This window comes from Chionomys nivalis, chromosome 9 (assembly GCF_950005125.1).
Source record: "Chionomys nivalis chromosome 9, mChiNiv1.1, whole genome shotgun sequence".
Lineage (NCBI taxonomy): Eukaryota > Metazoa > Chordata > Mammalia > Rodentia > Cricetidae > Chionomys > Chionomys nivalis.
Window position 1 is genome coordinate 69,392,017 of NC_080094.1, and position 17,066 is coordinate 69,409,082.

Sequence of the window (17,066 nt, forward strand, 5' to 3'; positions counted from 1 at the left end):
ACAGGCTCCATAAAGGGGTGAGCGTGGCCTGGCTCTAACACCATTTTCCTTACCCTGCAGAGGTGTGTGTACTGTAAAATGTTGTCATTTGTTCTACAAGATCTACTTCTGATTTTTTCCTACATTATGTGATAATTATTAAGTTTAGAGAGATAATGATGTTTACTGTACCACTGTACACAGGAGGTTTGATTTATATGCTCCAGTAAGTCAAATCTTTTTTCTGTTTGGAAGAGTTTAGAAAAACAACATTGGATTAAGCTAGGACATGTAATATAGGTCCACCATAGATAATTACATCTAAGTGACCTTGGAAAAGATTCACATTTGTGTTCCTTCTTCATCTGTAAAATAGATGTTTTTACAGAATGTGTGATAACCATGTTTCTTTGGAAATTATAAAAAAAATCTGTAAATGCAGATCCTGAGAAACATTTACTGTAGGGAGAACATTAGGTATCAGACACAAAGAACTTAGAGATTAACTACAAAAAGGGGTTTTCAAGGAATATCATATTCTGTTGGACCCTTAAAATGCTGGAGGGGAGGTTAGTCAGGCCACATTAAGATTTGGCCTCACTTAGATTGTGATGTCTGGCTCTGACTGAAATTTGCTTTCTACTTTATGACTTACCAGTTGGGAAGTCAGGCTTCCTCGTGCCAAGTTCACTACTGTGAGAAGAGTTGTGTTACTTGAGGTTTCTCCCATTTCAAAAGGGAAATGAAATATTCATGGCTGAAACTGTTTGGGATGCTAGCATGCAGTGTGAAAAAATGTTTAATGCCTCTAAATGCCCAAAGATCTGCAGAATGTGCTGCTATGGTAATCTCATGAGTGGCATTGCTTACCTTTTATCAGCTACACCAGCACTGGACAGGGTTCGTTTTGTTTGTAAAAACTTTGAACAACACAGACTTGTTGGGTAAAGTTCTATACACTAAGGTATAAAATTTAGAAATTTAACCAAATAACTTGTCAGCTATGGTTAGTAGCTCTTATACTGAATGGGCTCCTAGGAACCATTGATCTCAACAGATATTCCGTTTAATGCATACTTCCTATCATTGCATTATGGACATTTTATCCTTTCATGCACTTCCAAAGATAATATAAATTAATCTGATAGCTTATTAATAAAAAATGTTGAATGTTCAAACCTACTATTGCTAAGCTGAGGTGACAGGAGTATATAAGATGATGATGCCTCAGTCCCCTGAACAGGCTGGATTGTATCTACTTGATTTATACACTGTGACTTTTTCCTGCTGTTTTCTATCAGCCTTAATTGTGAAAAATGGTGCCATGTTGCCCTCTTGATATTATTCTGGAGATCAGTTAGGGCTTACAGTCTCCAGATGCATACAGTGCTACACATTTCTGGAGAATTAGCTCACTGAGGTCTGCTCAGCAATATTTTTAATTGACTTACATGTTCTGTGGGAAAAGAAGAATCATAAAGCGTCTTTGCAGTTGCATTCCTCCCTTCACCCAGCTGTCCCTTGGGATCTAGGTGGATACTCCAGTCACTCACAGTGTCAGCAACTCTGCTAAAGCTGGCAGTATCTGATTGACAAACAGGAAATGACAACAAGTGAACTGTATTCTCTAGACACATCTTAATGACTTCACTTTCTGATCTTACGTTTTTGTATTTAAAAACCAAGTATTTCCATGTCAGTTAGGATATTACCTGGATAATTCCTAGACTTTCCTTTTGGGCATTCATTTCAGAAAACAAGATTGTATTATTACTGTTTCCTAAATTGTTAAGAAAGATAATATGGTATAAATACCTTCTTAAACACACATACAAAATATTCTCATTTCCTGGTTACTACCATATTACCCACACATGTAAATATATAATGAGCATTTTACAAATTTAGTGAGGAATACTGAACATAAACACCTCCCTATAAATAAACTATATTGAAAATGTCACAAAGGGCTGTTAAGTAGGGGCTGTTGGGCTTAACAAAAATTACTTAAAATAGCTGATAAATCTTAAAAGGTGTAGTTTTAGATATCTCTTATGCCAATGAAACATGCTGAGAAAGTGCTGAGAAAAAGCTATGTTTAACATTAAAAATTGCAGTTTGAGAAACAAGGCTATACAGCATTTTGGTTTTTCCCCCTTACATCGATGGTGCTAGTAAACAAGGTATATTTATTTTTAAGACCCTATTGTTCTCTTTAAGTTTTTTTCTTCAGTTTTTTGTTTGAACAAAGCCTATTAAGTCTGAACTATATAAAGCATTCCTTGTAACCTGCATTTCTTCAATGTGTTAAATCCGCAAAGTTCCCTTAAAATCTAGTTAGCAAGACACTTAAGAGAAACTAAAGCTGGAAAATGAACAGTTCAGTGCTAGTAAGGCTGTCCAAGAAATCTTAATGCCTTTAACCTCAACAACCTTGACTGTGAGATTACTATTAGCAGAGTGAACATACTTTTCTTCATATCACAAGCTACCGCTTTGATATATTTAACTCACAGCTGTGTGCTACCTATTCATGCTGAGTTTTCTGCATGTATGATATGTGTATGCATGTTGGCATGTGTGGCAGAGGCCAACATCAGATATCTTCCTCATTTACTCCACCTTGTATGTACAGGTAGGATTGCTCACCTGAACCCAAAACTGGCCCTATTCAGCTAATCTGGCTAGCCAGCCACCTCCAAGAATCCCCTGCTTCCCTCTGCTGTGATTCAAGTGGGTTGCCACAGCATGAGCATCTGTTTGGGTACTGACGATCCTTACTTTCACATGGCAACTGCTTTTTACCAGCTGCCCCCACAGCCCAATATGTAGTTCATTTTTAAATATTTGTAGTAAAAGTAAAATAAAAGCAGGGAATATGAACCTCAATGTATAATAGCCACATCACTACCAAATCCTGTATTTCACCAAGTTATCATTTTGTTTCCTGGAGTTATTCTTTCAGTCATTCGTGTGCTACTTCAAGAAAATGGACCCTCTGATCGCTGAAGTACCATGTGAATATAACAGGTGCATAATTATTAAAGGATTAACATGCTTCAAGCAATCACAACAAAACCCAATGATGTGAAATAAATTCCTTTGTTTCACTTTTGCCAAGAGAAGTTGAATTTGTGGTGCTAGGGAAGGAACAGGTACAAAAGGAAAAACAGAAAAAGAAAAGACCAGTTTATTCAGAGAGATGAAGACTTCTGCACTAGGCAGCTATTCCTAATTTACCTCCATGACCTCACCCTGGTGGTGGTGTGCCATACTTTGACAAGGAAAAACACTCCCAAATGTGATTGGTAGTAGACCAATACTACTACTTAGACTTAGGTTAAAAATAACTCATCTAAAGAGAACCGTTCTATTTATGTATGCTCTATATTATGCTTAGGTGATTTTATATTCACAAACACACGTATGTTCTTTTACACTTTAAACAAATCTGGAGACTTTTTGTCCAGAATAGCTAAGTAACAGATATTAAAAAGAAAATTTCAAGCATGCCATGTTTCCTTACCTGGCTCAGTATTTTTTCTGGTGTCATCCAGATCAACATTTTTACAAAAAGTCACTTGAGAGATCACTTTGCTTTCTGGACCTGCTGGTCTCTCCTTTACCAATAAAGGAAAACTGGAAAGGGAAATGCCCACTGTTTTGTTCTTAATTTGATTTATTTTTGAACGAGGACTAGGGGCTACAAACTTCACGTATCCTGGTGTTTTCTTGAGTTTTTTATCTAGAGTGGGAAGATCAAAGGCCGACCTTGCACTTGTGTTTACTGAATCTGCAGATGGCGATACATGAGACAAACGTGATTCTTCCAACTGACCTTCACTAAATGTTCCTTCTGACAGGATGTCATTTGATACCTCTGCTTTCTCTCTATTATTTAGCAACATGCACTGTCTTTTCTTAACATCCACCGAGGAAAAGAGAGCACGTTTTGTAGCTTCAGTTATCTGATTCTTACTGGAAAGTGGTTTTCCTGTGGAAGTTATGGGAACTACAGATTTAAAATCTCTGGCTTGTGAAGCAGGACTGTCCCCTTGGTTAACCGGAACGTTTGAGATGCTCATACGGCTTTCTGAAGATTCCAAGTGGTTCTTAAATGGACTGTTTTGTATGTTATTTTTCCGCATAGTTATTTCTGCAGGGCTTGAGTCAGGTTTCACCAATGTCGGCAGAGTATTAATACTGTTTGGTGAATTCTTAAGTACTTTGGAATTATCTCCAGAAACAGCAGGTGGACAGGGTGGGCTGATCACTGCAGCACAGGCACCAGTTGCTTCAGGCTGCTGGGCAACCTTCCTAGCTTGTTGATGGCACGGAAAGGGTACTGTGCTGCACTCACTCTCTTCACTTAAGGTCTCTTTCATTTTTTGGTTCTTACCATCTAACATAACATTACCTAAATCCTGTAAGCCATGTTTCTTACAATGATCGAATTTTACTTTTATATCTAGAATTGAATCTAACCCTGCTTTGGTTTGGTCATGACTTGTAACTTCCTTCTCTGTAGCATTTTCCAGGTCTGCGGGAAGCAATTTGAATTGCTGTTTGAACAGCTTGCTTTCAGAAACATCTGTGTTACAGTTTCTTTTGTGGGCCATCTCATCTGAAATGCCATTAAGGGGTTCTTTGTCACTCCCAGTCTCCAGAGGAGTATCTACACCACTGTGGAGAAGACCTAGTCCTTCAATCCCTTCCAGGCACGTCTTCTCTGCTTCCAGTAATTCATCTCGCTCTATAAAGAAATTGTTCAGTGATTTAAATTCTGCACATCCCTTGTCCTTTTCCAAGCGTACCTTGTCTTTTACTTCTACACTGACTGACTTTCTGTAGTCAGTAACATTCAAGGTTTGTTCTTGATCAGTTATATCATTATCTACACAAAGGGCTTTGCTCGGGGACATTCCACTTTGGTGTCCATCCTGAGTCACCATAGTATTAATTTTGCTTTTGGCACTTATTTCAAAAGGCTGTAAGTCTGTCATGCAAAGGACACAATAAAATGTTATCAGTAAAGTTTGTTTACAACATATGTCACCTACATTTTATGAAAACATATTGAGTCTTAAATAGTCTACTGGACATTAATCATACAAAGATGACATCAATTTTTTTCAAATTTTGCATTCCTATACTAAAGCAAGCTAAATTCTTGGCTTTGCCCTGAAACTTTTTAGTTCCCAATAGCAATTACCCCAGTGGGGCAAGCAGTGTTAAATATTTGCACAATGGTCTTTATTTTTCCTATAGTTTCCTTTGAAGCATAAAGTACAATCCTGATAAAAATTAATGTATATACTAACCTCCATTACAGCCCAAGTCTAACAACATTCAGAAGTTGATAGTTAGCTTGATCATGTTTCACAACAATCATTTTTTTGTTTCTTACTCTATAAGTATTTTAAAATTCTGGAAAATTTTGGGTCAACCTACCTACCCAAGACAATTCTATTTATCTTTGCTTTAACTATAGGCATCAAATCACAAGTATAGTTAAAATAACCTAGAACATAAATTTCAGGTCTTAAGGGCTATATTGGTTCAATCACTTTTATCCAAAGTCTCCACCGAGTGGCTATCCACCCTCAGTTGAACACCTCGGCCAGTGCCACTTTAAGTGGGGAAATTAGAAATCATCTCAGTGCTTACTGTGGGCATCTAAATCAAGGGCAATGTGGTGTGCTCACCAAAAGTGTGCTGGTGACCCAGAGCATGCTCTCTGCAAAGTCACTGTTATAGACTCACGTGCAGAATGCTTGTTTACACACAGGTGAAAAGGTGTTTCCCCACTATACTGGAAGGTCCTCATGCAAAGCTGTAACTGTAACCCCCTAAATGCCAGAGAAAGCCCCCATGGAGCTTTATCAATGTAGCTTTAAGGTTACCTTCTGCAATTTCTTCTACAGGTACATCTTTAATTTTTTCCTTTTCTCTGTAGTAATCAGTATCTAAACAAAAACTCCTTGTATTTTTTCCCCATATTTCTTGATCAGAATTATATTTTTGCATGGTGATATTTTCTGATTTTTCACTGGATTTTTCATTACTTTCATTATTTAGTTCTGGAATACTCTAGTATAAAATAGAAAAGATTGTTTAAATGTGTTAAATATTTGAGAAAACTTTGTTGATAAAAGTGAATTTTAGTTCAACTATTCAGCAATTTCTATTTGAAAATCAAATGACTTTTGAAGTTCCCTGTATACAGTCTCACATTTGAACAAACTGAAAAGCTCAATATGCTTTCAAATATATCTATCAGCCGGGCAGTGGTGGCTCACGCCTTTAATCCCAGCACTCGGGAGGCAGAGGCAGGCAGATCTGTGAGTTCGAGACCAGCCTGGTCTATAAGAGCTAGTTCCAGGACAGGAACCAAAAGCTACGGAGAAACCCTGTCTCGAAAATAAAAAAAGTAATAATAAAACAAATATATCTATCATATTATTATACCACACAGGCAAGCAAATTAGGGGTAAGATTTGTTTGGGCCAGGCAAATTGTTTTAGGTAGCATTTTATGCACCCATAAGACAGAAAACAAACCAGGAGTAGTGGCACATACTTCTACTTCCAGCACTTAAGAGGCTGAAGCAAGAGGATCATCAGGAGTTTGGGACCTGCCTGGACTTACTTTAGCTGTTCCAGGTCAGCTTAGGCTACAGTGTGGACCCTGTTTGAAAAATAAAATCATTCTCACACAGAAATACCGATCTCACAGTAGGTTTTGGAATTCAATAATGAACAAAACAGTCCCTACCCTCAAAAAACTTAGTTTGGCATATATACTGGAAAAGAAAGAAGACAGCTTTAATAAAGCAGGGACTATGCAGCACTATATGGAATCCCTATGTCCCTGCTTTGAAGTATGATGAGGAGTCACATATGAGGATAGGGAGAGCAGGGTGGGGGGCTTGAGAGGGAGATGAATGCAGAAGAAATATTCTTCACTTTTCATTCTAAGCCAGTTAACTAAACCCAGCTCACCCTCAAGTTTGCCTGCTTTCTCATCCATAGATAGCATGAAAATGCTGTCATGATTTGATAATGTATACAAAACCTTTACAGTACACTGTCTTCAGTTACTGGTAATAAGGGCTATTTAATTTTTTTTTTTTTTTTACCAGTTTAAGGGGCAGTCTAGGAGGTAAAAGGGAAAGAACAAAGCAATGACAGAGAAAAGGGCCTTGGGGAAAAAAAATCAAGCACTTGAAAGAGACTGGAAAGTATATGTTGGATACAGTGTCTGCTGGTGTAGTGTCCAGTGGATGGAGCGATTGGTGGATGGGCTGGGGTAATTGTTTTATGCAGATTTTTTTCTGCAGAAGAATGACTAGGAATAGGAAAGAAAAAAGAACATAATTTGCTTCTCAGCAAATGTGGCTCAACATAGAAAGGAAAGGCTTAGAGATAGATTTAGAACTTCAATCATGAATTGGATGTTAGATTTTGTCAAAGGCCCTTCTCCATTTGGTGAGATGATCACATGGCTTCTGTCCCTTAGTCTGTTTATGTGGTGGATTATTTTTACTGATCTATATATGTTGAACCATCCCTGTATCTCTAGGATGAAGAAAATTTGATTATGGTATGTAATCATTTTCATGTGTCCCTGAATTCAGTTTGTAGGTATTTTGTTGAGAATTTGTACATCTATGTCCATCAAAGATTAGCTTATATTTTCTTTTTTCTTTCTTTCTTTCCTTTTTTTTTATTTATTTTTGCATCTTTGGTCTGGGTATCAGGGCAATACTACTCTGTAAAAGGAATTCAGAAACATTCCTTCAGTTTCTATTTTGCAGAATAATTTGAGAATTGGCATTAGCTCTTTTTGAAGGTCTTGCAGAATTCTACACTAAATCCAGCTGGCCCTGGACTTTTTTCAGTTAAGAAATTTTAAATTACTGTTTCTACCTCACTGGATGTTACGAATCTATTTAAATTATTAAGTTCATATTGATTTGACTTTAATAGACCTTATATATCTAGAAATCCATCTACTTCTTTTAGAGTTTCTAGCAAAAAATATAGGGTTTCTAGCTTGGAAAAATATAGATTTTTAAAATGTTCTTATGAAGCTCTGAATTTTCTTGATATCTATTTTAATGTCTCCATTTTCATCTCTAATTTTATTAATTTAGATAATCTCTTTTGGTTAATTTCGCTGAAAGTTTGTCATTTAGAGATGTATGTGGGAGATAGCTGAACATGTTTAATTACAAGTAAAAGCATAAACTAAAACCCAGGAAAGAAATCTGACAAACACATAAAATAAAGTAATATACATATTAAAACTGGTTAAAAAAACAGGCATGGGGCTGTACACTTGTGTTCACAGTACACAGGAGGCTAAGGTTATGAGTTTGAGGCTAGTCTGGTCTATAGTGAGAATCAAGCCAGTAAAAGCTACACAATGAGATCTGTCTCCAAAACCAAATGGTGAGAGAGAGGAGGGGGAGGAGAAGAGAAAAAGAGACACACACACACACACACACAGACAGAGAGACAGAAAGAGAGAGAGAGAGTTGGCAGGAACTCTTATGATGGCTGAGAATGAATTAAAACAGCCTTTCAGGGAAGCAATCTTTTAATATGTGTCAAAAAATATCCCACAATAAAAATCTAAACACACTTTGAACTTCTAGACATGGTGGTACAGACCTGTAATCCCAGATTTAGGAAATGGAGGCAGAAAGATCACAAATTCAAGGACAACCTGGGCTATACAGAGAAACCCTGTCTTATAATAATAATAATAATTTTAAGATAAAATTACAAGTGCTGAGATTTAGCTCAGTGCTGTAGTGTTTCCTAGCACGTGGAAAGTTCTAGGTTCAATCCACAGTACTGAGTGAGAGTGAAAATTATATCAAAGTTTATAGAATACAGCTAAAAGTGCCAAGAGGAAACTTCACAGCTTGTAAATAGAAAGCAAGTAAACAATCGATACTCTAAGCTGCAATAATCAGCAGCTGGAAAGAGGAAATAAATCCAAAATAACTGGTATGAAGAAAAGAGGCAACATCAAAATAGCAAGGGGAAAAATGTGTGGGAAACCAGTGAAGCCTAGTTCTCAGAAGAGGCAGACAATCCTCTAACCAAACTGATAAAGAAAGACTCGAATTCCCACTCTCAAGAAATGAAAATGGACATAACATGTCCCTGAAGTCCGGATCATCATTAGGGTCAATCTTGAAAAATTACAATCCAATACATCTTAAAAATATAAAATAAATGAACATTTTTTGGCAAATATGACCTATTAAATAAAATTGAACCAATAAAATATAAGAAAACGTAAGCCAATCAATAACATACAGTAGAATCTAAATAATAGTTTTAAAAGACTCTCCAGCAGCAACAACAAAATGTCCAAGACTCGACAGACTTGTGCTTAATTTTATTAGTCACTGGTTATTCAAAATTAGGCCAAAGTAAGGCTGCATCCCTGCAGTCAGGCAGATATAAAGAACAATAGAAAATACACTGCAGTAGCTGTGTAAATAAGACATCAGGCACAACTGGCACGGAATTCAACAACACACTACAGAGATTGTACACCACAGTCAACTGAGATGCATCCTGGAGGCACAAGAATGTTTCAACAGAGTTGGGGAGCCATCCCTGATCCCACCAGCTGCAACTCTCAGACCCTGCACCTCACTAGGGCAGCACGATTGAGTCAACACTGTTAGCACATGTGTGGGAGAGCCAGCCCCCAAACTGACCATGGGAGAGCCGCCCCCATTACCCATCTATCCTGTGGTGACATGAGTGGGAGAGAACTGCCCACCTCCCCCGGCACCCATAAACACCAGAGTCAGGTGGGAGAGCTGGCTTTGTAATCACAAGCACGGGAGAGCCATCCCAGACCCACACCAGCTGCAACACTTGGGAGAGCAGGTCCTGTACCTTTCCAGGACAGCACAATAGAGCCAACGCTATTAGTGCAGGTGTAGGTGAGCCAGCCCTGAAATTGTGACTATGGGATAGCTGTTCCCATTTCCTACATCTGCCCAGGCATGAACCTAGGGCTATGACTTGACCTGCCCCAACACTCGACCCATCTATGATCTGCTGGAGCAGATGAAGGGACCTGACCTGTAGACCCAAAGCTGCAAAGTAGCAGAGGGACGTCCAGGAAGAGTCCTAGTGTGTGTGTGTGGGGGGGGGGGGGCAGTATTGAATGTGTAGTGAAAACAGGTGCCTCAAACTAGACCAGTGACTCTTTGAAATGAACACTTGCAAGTAGAGATGTATGGACAAAGGGTGCATAGTGTGACTTGTTGGGTCACACTGCAGCTTCCATTATGAGATTTTTAATTCCTTCCCTTTTTTAAAAAAAATTTTCTCATTTTATTTTCTTCCTTTTTTCCTCTTGAATTTTGTTTTACTGGGGAGGGGAAGCAGGGGCAGAGGGCAGATGCGAAGAGACAGGGAATGAATGGGATTAAGCTACATCATATGAAAAACACATAGAATAAATTGTTAAAAAAGAATGTTTCAGCATACACAACCAATAAGCTTATCTTAGCAACAGAGTCAAGGATAAAAATTATAGGATCATCTAAATAAATAGAGAAAAAGCAGGCTGGGGAGATGGCTCAGAAGTTAAGAGCACTGGCTGCTCTTCCAGAGGTCCTAAGTTAAATTCCCAGCAACCACATGGTGGCCCACAACCTAGTGTGCAGGTATACATACATATACATAAAAGTATAAATAAAGTTTAAAAAAAGAAAAGAGAAAAGACTTTTGGGGGAAGATCAATATCATTCATAAAAGCTCTGAAGAAACCGAGCTCAAAGGATTACACCTGAACATACTAAGAAGTCTGTAAAGCCAGCATGGTACTCAGTGAGGGGAAAACTGAAAACATGTCCACTAAAAATGGAATAAGGCAAGGACACCTTGTCTTACAATACAAATAGGAAAGGAAGAAGTTAAATTATCCCTGCTTGTAGATGATGAGCCTATACTGAGAAAAACACCAATGACTCTCCCTAAAAACTCTCAGATCTGATAAGTAAATCCAGCAAAGGAAGGTAAAATCAACAAAGAAAACCCACTAGATCTTCTATGGGCCAATGAACTCACTAAGAAAAAAGCAGGGACACATCCTATGGCAACAACCTTAAGAAAAAACACTCAGTGTCCTCCTTTTCATCTCTGCTGCTATGATAAAATATTGAGCAAAACTAACTTAGAGAAGAGAATGCTTATGTCACCATACAAATCCCGGTCACAGTCCATTCTGAGGGAAGTCAAGGCACAAACTCAGTGAAGGAACCTGGAGACAGCTCTGAGAGTGTTTGCTGGCTGTGTTTTGCGGTGTTTGTACACGGTGAACATGCACTGCTGTGACTGTTGTAAAAAGAAAGCTGAATTAGCCGGGCGGTGGTGGCACACCCCTTTAATCCCAGCACTTGGGAGACAGAGCAAGCGGATCTCTGCGAGTTCAGCCTGGTCTACAATACCTAGTTTCAGGACAGGCTCCAAAGCTACAGTGAAACCCTGTCTTGAAAAACCAAACACCAAAGCAAAACCCCAAACGGCCAATAGCTAGGCAGGAGGTATAGGCAGGATCTGGGGAGAGAAAGAAAGAGGAAGAATCTAGGTGTGCAGATTCCAGGAGACACAGAAGGAGACAGGAGGTGCAAGATAGAAGAGAGGTAATGCCACATGACAGAACACAGATTAATACAAATGGGTTAAATTATAAGAGCTAGTTAGGAACAAGCCTAAGTAAACTATAGGCTGAAGTTTCATAATTAATCAGAAGTCTCCATGTCATTATTTGGGAGCTGGTTGGCAGGACTTCTCTTTCAGAACTTGATAAATTCTAAAAGTGAAATGGAAACGTAAGAAATCTACATCAGCAAAACGCAACTAAAAAGTAAAACAACCAAACTGAAGAACTCTAGAGCTGCACTAAATTGTGCTGCTGGCATCAATTCATGTGTCTAATAAATACAGAGTCAACAGAATAGAGTCTAGAAGTAGACCCACAGATTTCAAAGAAAGTATCAAGCTACAGCACGAGAAGAAACAACAGTGTTTGCTTCCTTCCTTTCTTTTCTTTTTTTTTTCTTTCATGAGACAGGATCTCTCTATGTAGTCCTGGTTATTCTGGAACTTGGTATGTAGACCAGGCTGGCCTTGAACTCAGAGAGATTCACCTGTTTCTGCCTTGTGAGTGCTGGGATTAAAGTGCGAACCACTATGCTGGGCAAGAACAGGGTTTTCAACAAATGTGGCCCTGGAATAATTCAAAATCTAAATCCAAGGGATTCTTGAACCTTATATTAGACTTAGAAGCCAAATGTACGACTAACATGTTTATAACTAACTTGTTAAAAACTGGCAACTTAAAATATAAAAAGAAAAAAATCACCAATGATGCTCCTATTTAGCAGTTAATACCCCAAAACATATTTAAATTTACCTGAAACTTCTTACATTCCTCATCTTTTTTCTGATCGAATAATTTGTTGTAATGTTCTTGCAATTTAACATGAGTTTCCTTAAGTAATGACAACTCATTTTTAATCTCATTCATTTCTCCATTAAGTTCTTCAACCTAGAATAAAATTAAGTCAAAATGAGCAAGTGCATAAATTTTACCTGAAAACATTAGTGTTTTATAAAATAGTCAAAATAACAGCAAAATTAACTACTTAAAACACTTAAGAGATAACACTGTAACAATGACTAGTGTTAACAAACATGATTGTATATTCATTCATCCTCTTTGAGAAATGTCAGACTTAGAAAGATTAAGTAACTTGACCACATTAGTGCAGACAGAAAGTAGCAATCAGGATTGCAATCCAAAAATCGAACCTAGAGCCTGTGCCCCTAAATACCTTCTTATAGAAAAAAAAAAAAAGAATTTAACCTTAGTCCTAAAATCCTACAGAAGTTCCACCTGCATGACCTTGTCTTCATCATTGCACCACACTGGATGTGCAGAGTTTAGCTGAGCTAGCTGGACGTGTGGAACACCAAGTGTTACAACAGACATGGCACCTGAGCCCATGTTTCCATCTGGAAACTGGGTTTCTACTGTCTGTGCAGCTCACAGTCACTTTCTTGGGGGGATGCTATTCCACAGGAATTTCATATGTGATTACAAACAGATAGACACACAAACTATATAGACCTGATCTTCATTTAAGAAAATTCTTACAGGGGCTGTAGAGATGGCTCAGTGGTTAAGAGCACTGACTGCTCTTCCAGAGGACCCAGGTTCAACTCCCAGCACCCACATGGCAGCTCACACCTGTCTGTAACTTCAGGTGCAGGGAACCTGACACCCATGGCAAAACACCAAGGTATATAAAATAAAAATAAAAATAAAAATAAAGAAAGAAAATTCTTACAAAACCAAAGTGTTTTTCTTATTCAACTATATTTTGCTTAGATTATTTTAGTTTTGATTTATGATTATGATAGTTTATGATATGTGGTTTATGAAAGTTTATAGTTGTACAATCTAAAAAATATTATGATAAAACCATTTTATTTAAACTTATAAATTATAGTCTCACCAATAAAGCTGTTTTTCCTTTTTTAAAAAATGTATTATTTAGTTTGTTTGTGTACTTTTGCACATGTGTATGTGTTCATGGAGGCCAGAACTGGGCATCAGAAACCCTGGTTGTTAGCCTCCCAGTGTGGGCACTGAGAGCTAACCCTGCAAGAGGACTCAACAGATACGCCATCTCTCCAGCCCCGTTTCCTCTATTCTTAATTATTCTTTGCCCTTGGAAGATGGCCACTGTTGTATTCTCAGAAGAGAAAAATGAATGTTAGTTTGCTTTACTTAACTGCACAGGCAGTGGAAGCCCAGTTTCCAGATATAAACATCTGCATGCATACACACACACACACACACACACACACACACACACACAATGTGTGTATGTATGTATAGTATATATGTGTGTGTGTGTACGTGTGTGCCATATACAGGTGCCAATTTTTGCAGCATGTTTGTTCTATGTCATTTGCAGCTTCTTTTATTTCCCAGCTTCCCCCATCTCACAGCACAACTTCCGCAGCCCTTTAAAGACTGCATGAGAAGGAAGGTACTGGGAGGCAAAGCAGATTAATTGAAGTTACTGTACTTGTTGCTTGATGATACATTCTCCTGGTGGAGATTATTAACCAACTTTTAGAATTGTGATGGAAGTATGAAATATTTTTCTTAGATTTGAATAAGGCATATCAAAACCATCAATGACCAAGTTGATCTCTTGAAACTCTAAATTAGGAAAACTTATTAACTACAAATAAATTTTTTTAAATCAGAAATCAAATAAAATCATCTACACAAAATGTCATAATACTTATATTCAGATATCTAATAGTATAATATGTGGAAATGGTATAATTAGTACAAAAGTCTAAAATAGAATCATATACATATATATAATAGCTTCATAAACTCATTGTGACTTTCTACTGTGTTAATTCTGTTTTTAAAGAATGATTAAAGCCATGATTTCCACATGCCATAGCTTGAGACAATTACCTTAATTCCTTTCTAAGGAATTGTAAAAGCAATGAAAATTGGTTTTAAGAAAGAAAATCCAATTTTGTGATCCATCAGTCTTCTAAGTAAAATTTTGCTTTGCAACTTGAATTAACATCATTTTCTACAACTGTTTTACATATTTTATCAAATTAACATTTAGTGTAATTGAAAAAATGACTTAAAAGAAGTAGCTGTTTACAACATATAATCTCCTGGTAAGATATTAGTACAACAGCACTCAGAACTGCATACATGTTCTAACATGGCTCTGACACATCTCAACAAAACTACTGAGGACAACAATCTTGCCCAATAGTTCACATATGATTCCTATTCACTAAGATATACTTAATTATTTTATTTAGATGCAAGTTAATTTTTCTTTGTCACATATTAATAGCTATTCTATATAGTCACATATGCTTTATATGTGTGTATAAAAACATACACATATAGTCTTCTATGCATGAAAACACCAGAGGGAATTTTATTAAATTTAGTTTTTAAAAATACACTCACTTTGGCAAATATAAGAGTACAAGAAGAAACTGTCTGACATCAATTCTGTAATTTTTTTAGTACTCAATAGCTATTTTAAATACTTCACTATTTTACAATTTAATGAACCTACACGTCTCTTCCAAGTTCCAAGTGCGTTCTCATGCTCATTCTGGAGACTAAGGAACTTTTCTTCATTTCCCTTTACCTTCTCCCTTTGCAGCTCATTATCTCTTTCAAGGGTCTGCAATAAAATTAATTATCCAAAAAATAATCAATACCACATTAATGAATTTTGATGTGTTTTATGTTGCTCAGACCTTTGCGTGAAACATGCTGAAAGTGCCGTACAGATTAGTGGTGATGCTACCTCAACAACAATTTCCATAAATTAACAGAAAGGTACTTAGAGTTTAGCTAGCAGGAAATAGGGGGAGGCTATGATGAAGAAACGGCTATAAAAGGGTATAAAAACATTGCCATTATTCAGTTTCACTGCATAAGTTTTAATGTACTGAAAAAGTAATATAAAGTGCAGCATTGAAAAGCGTGAAATGTAGCATAATCCTGCCTAACCTACTAAAAATTTTAACTACCATAAGATGTTTTTACCTGTTTATTTTAGAAATTAACCAGCTAGAAATAGAAACCCTTAAAAAACAATTCTAATTTCAAATTAATACTTTCTAGCTTGGCTTATTTAATACACCACTTAGTTACTTCATTGACCTAATGTAATAGAACCACCCTATCCCATTCTCTCAAAAAAAAAAAACATAAATTTAAAAAAATAAAAATTTACATGATGTGAACTGTTTTTTGGGGGCTCATTCCCTATGGAGCCTAGATACGGGGGGGAGGGCCTTGGTCCTGCCTCACCTGCTCTGAGGAATGGATGGGGAGTGGGGTCAGAGGAAGGTGGGAGGAGCAGGAGGAGGGGAGGGAGGGGGAATTGGAATGGTATGTAAAATAAAAAAGATTGTTTTAAAATAAAAAAATACAAGATGTGAAAGCTATAAAGCATATATAAAAAGTTTAACAAATTTAGAAATAATAAAAACATTGTCGAGTGTTTTCTAAGGCTAGGATGTTGGAACTATGAGTCACTATCACTAACATTATTAGGTCTCTTTACTATCTATTTGTAATTAAAGCAAACCGAAAAAAAAGTATCTATATACCCAATGCATCTAGAATTTTAAGTTCATCTGTTTATTATTTATAAAACTATGTAAACTGGGTAAAAACTTCTAGCTACACAAAACAACGTAGAAGGGAAAGGTGGAAATGGCCTTTTTGAGTTCTCCTCCCAACACTTAGCACTTTACAAGTTTCTGTGATGAGATTCTTTATACACAGTTGAGAACCTTATCACACAAACGTACTGCTCTGTAGTTTGCTTTTCTAAAAGGCAAACTATGTCTTATTCACTTCCCATACTACTAAATATAAATTCATCTCACTTAAAAGTCTTATTTTTGCCTCTGCCTCCCGAGTGCTGAGATTAAAGGCATGAGCCACCACCGCCCGGCTCACTTAAAAGTCGTAAGGACGTGCTACTTAAAGAGTTCTTGGTTACATCTAGACTATCAATGTATAAATATGTCTGTGAAATTATGACACCACATCCAATAAAAAGCATTTTGTATCTTGTGACAAGAACACTGTCCTCTGTCCCACTAGAAATTTTGAAACATCTAAATGAAGACCTACTTTGATTGCTCTACTTCAGGATATTGGGAACACTTCCACATAATGGTTACATCTAATAGAGCAGTTTCTAAATATTTACAGTGTTGTATAATTAATAGGCACTTAGATTGTAACATTCTAACAAATATTTTTACAATATCTATTTATATGGCAGCATACTCTATTTTAAAAAGTGGATTGATGTTTAGGAAAGAGATGAGCGAACATACCACAATCTCTATTCTATTAACAATAAATGACCAATAGCATCATGTTCTTGAAACAGTGCATATTAGGTGTGTCAATCAATTGCTCTTGGTTAGTATCCTATCTTTAAAAGACCACCT

The 17,066-nt window shown here is 37.0% G+C and overlaps 1 protein-coding gene across 1 annotated transcript in view; it reads right to left on the reverse strand.

Moving 5' to 3' along the window:
- Window positions 1-17,066, reverse strand: part of Ccdc73 (coiled-coil domain containing 73) — a 114,724-nt gene that overhangs the window by 1,580 nt on the left and 96,078 nt on the right. The window contains exons 12-16 of the mRNA XM_057781627.1: window positions 15,161-15,271; window positions 12,436-12,570; window positions 5,883-6,069; window positions 3,506-4,975; window positions 1,431-1,564 (exon numbers count right to left, since the gene is read on the reverse strand). Coding sequence (XP_057637610.1) covers window positions 1,431-1,564; window positions 3,506-4,975; window positions 5,883-6,069; window positions 12,436-12,570; window positions 15,161-15,271 — 2,037 coding nt within the window. The remainder of the gene's footprint in view (window positions 1-1,430; window positions 1,565-3,505; window positions 4,976-5,882; window positions 6,070-12,435; window positions 12,571-15,160; window positions 15,272-17,066) is intronic.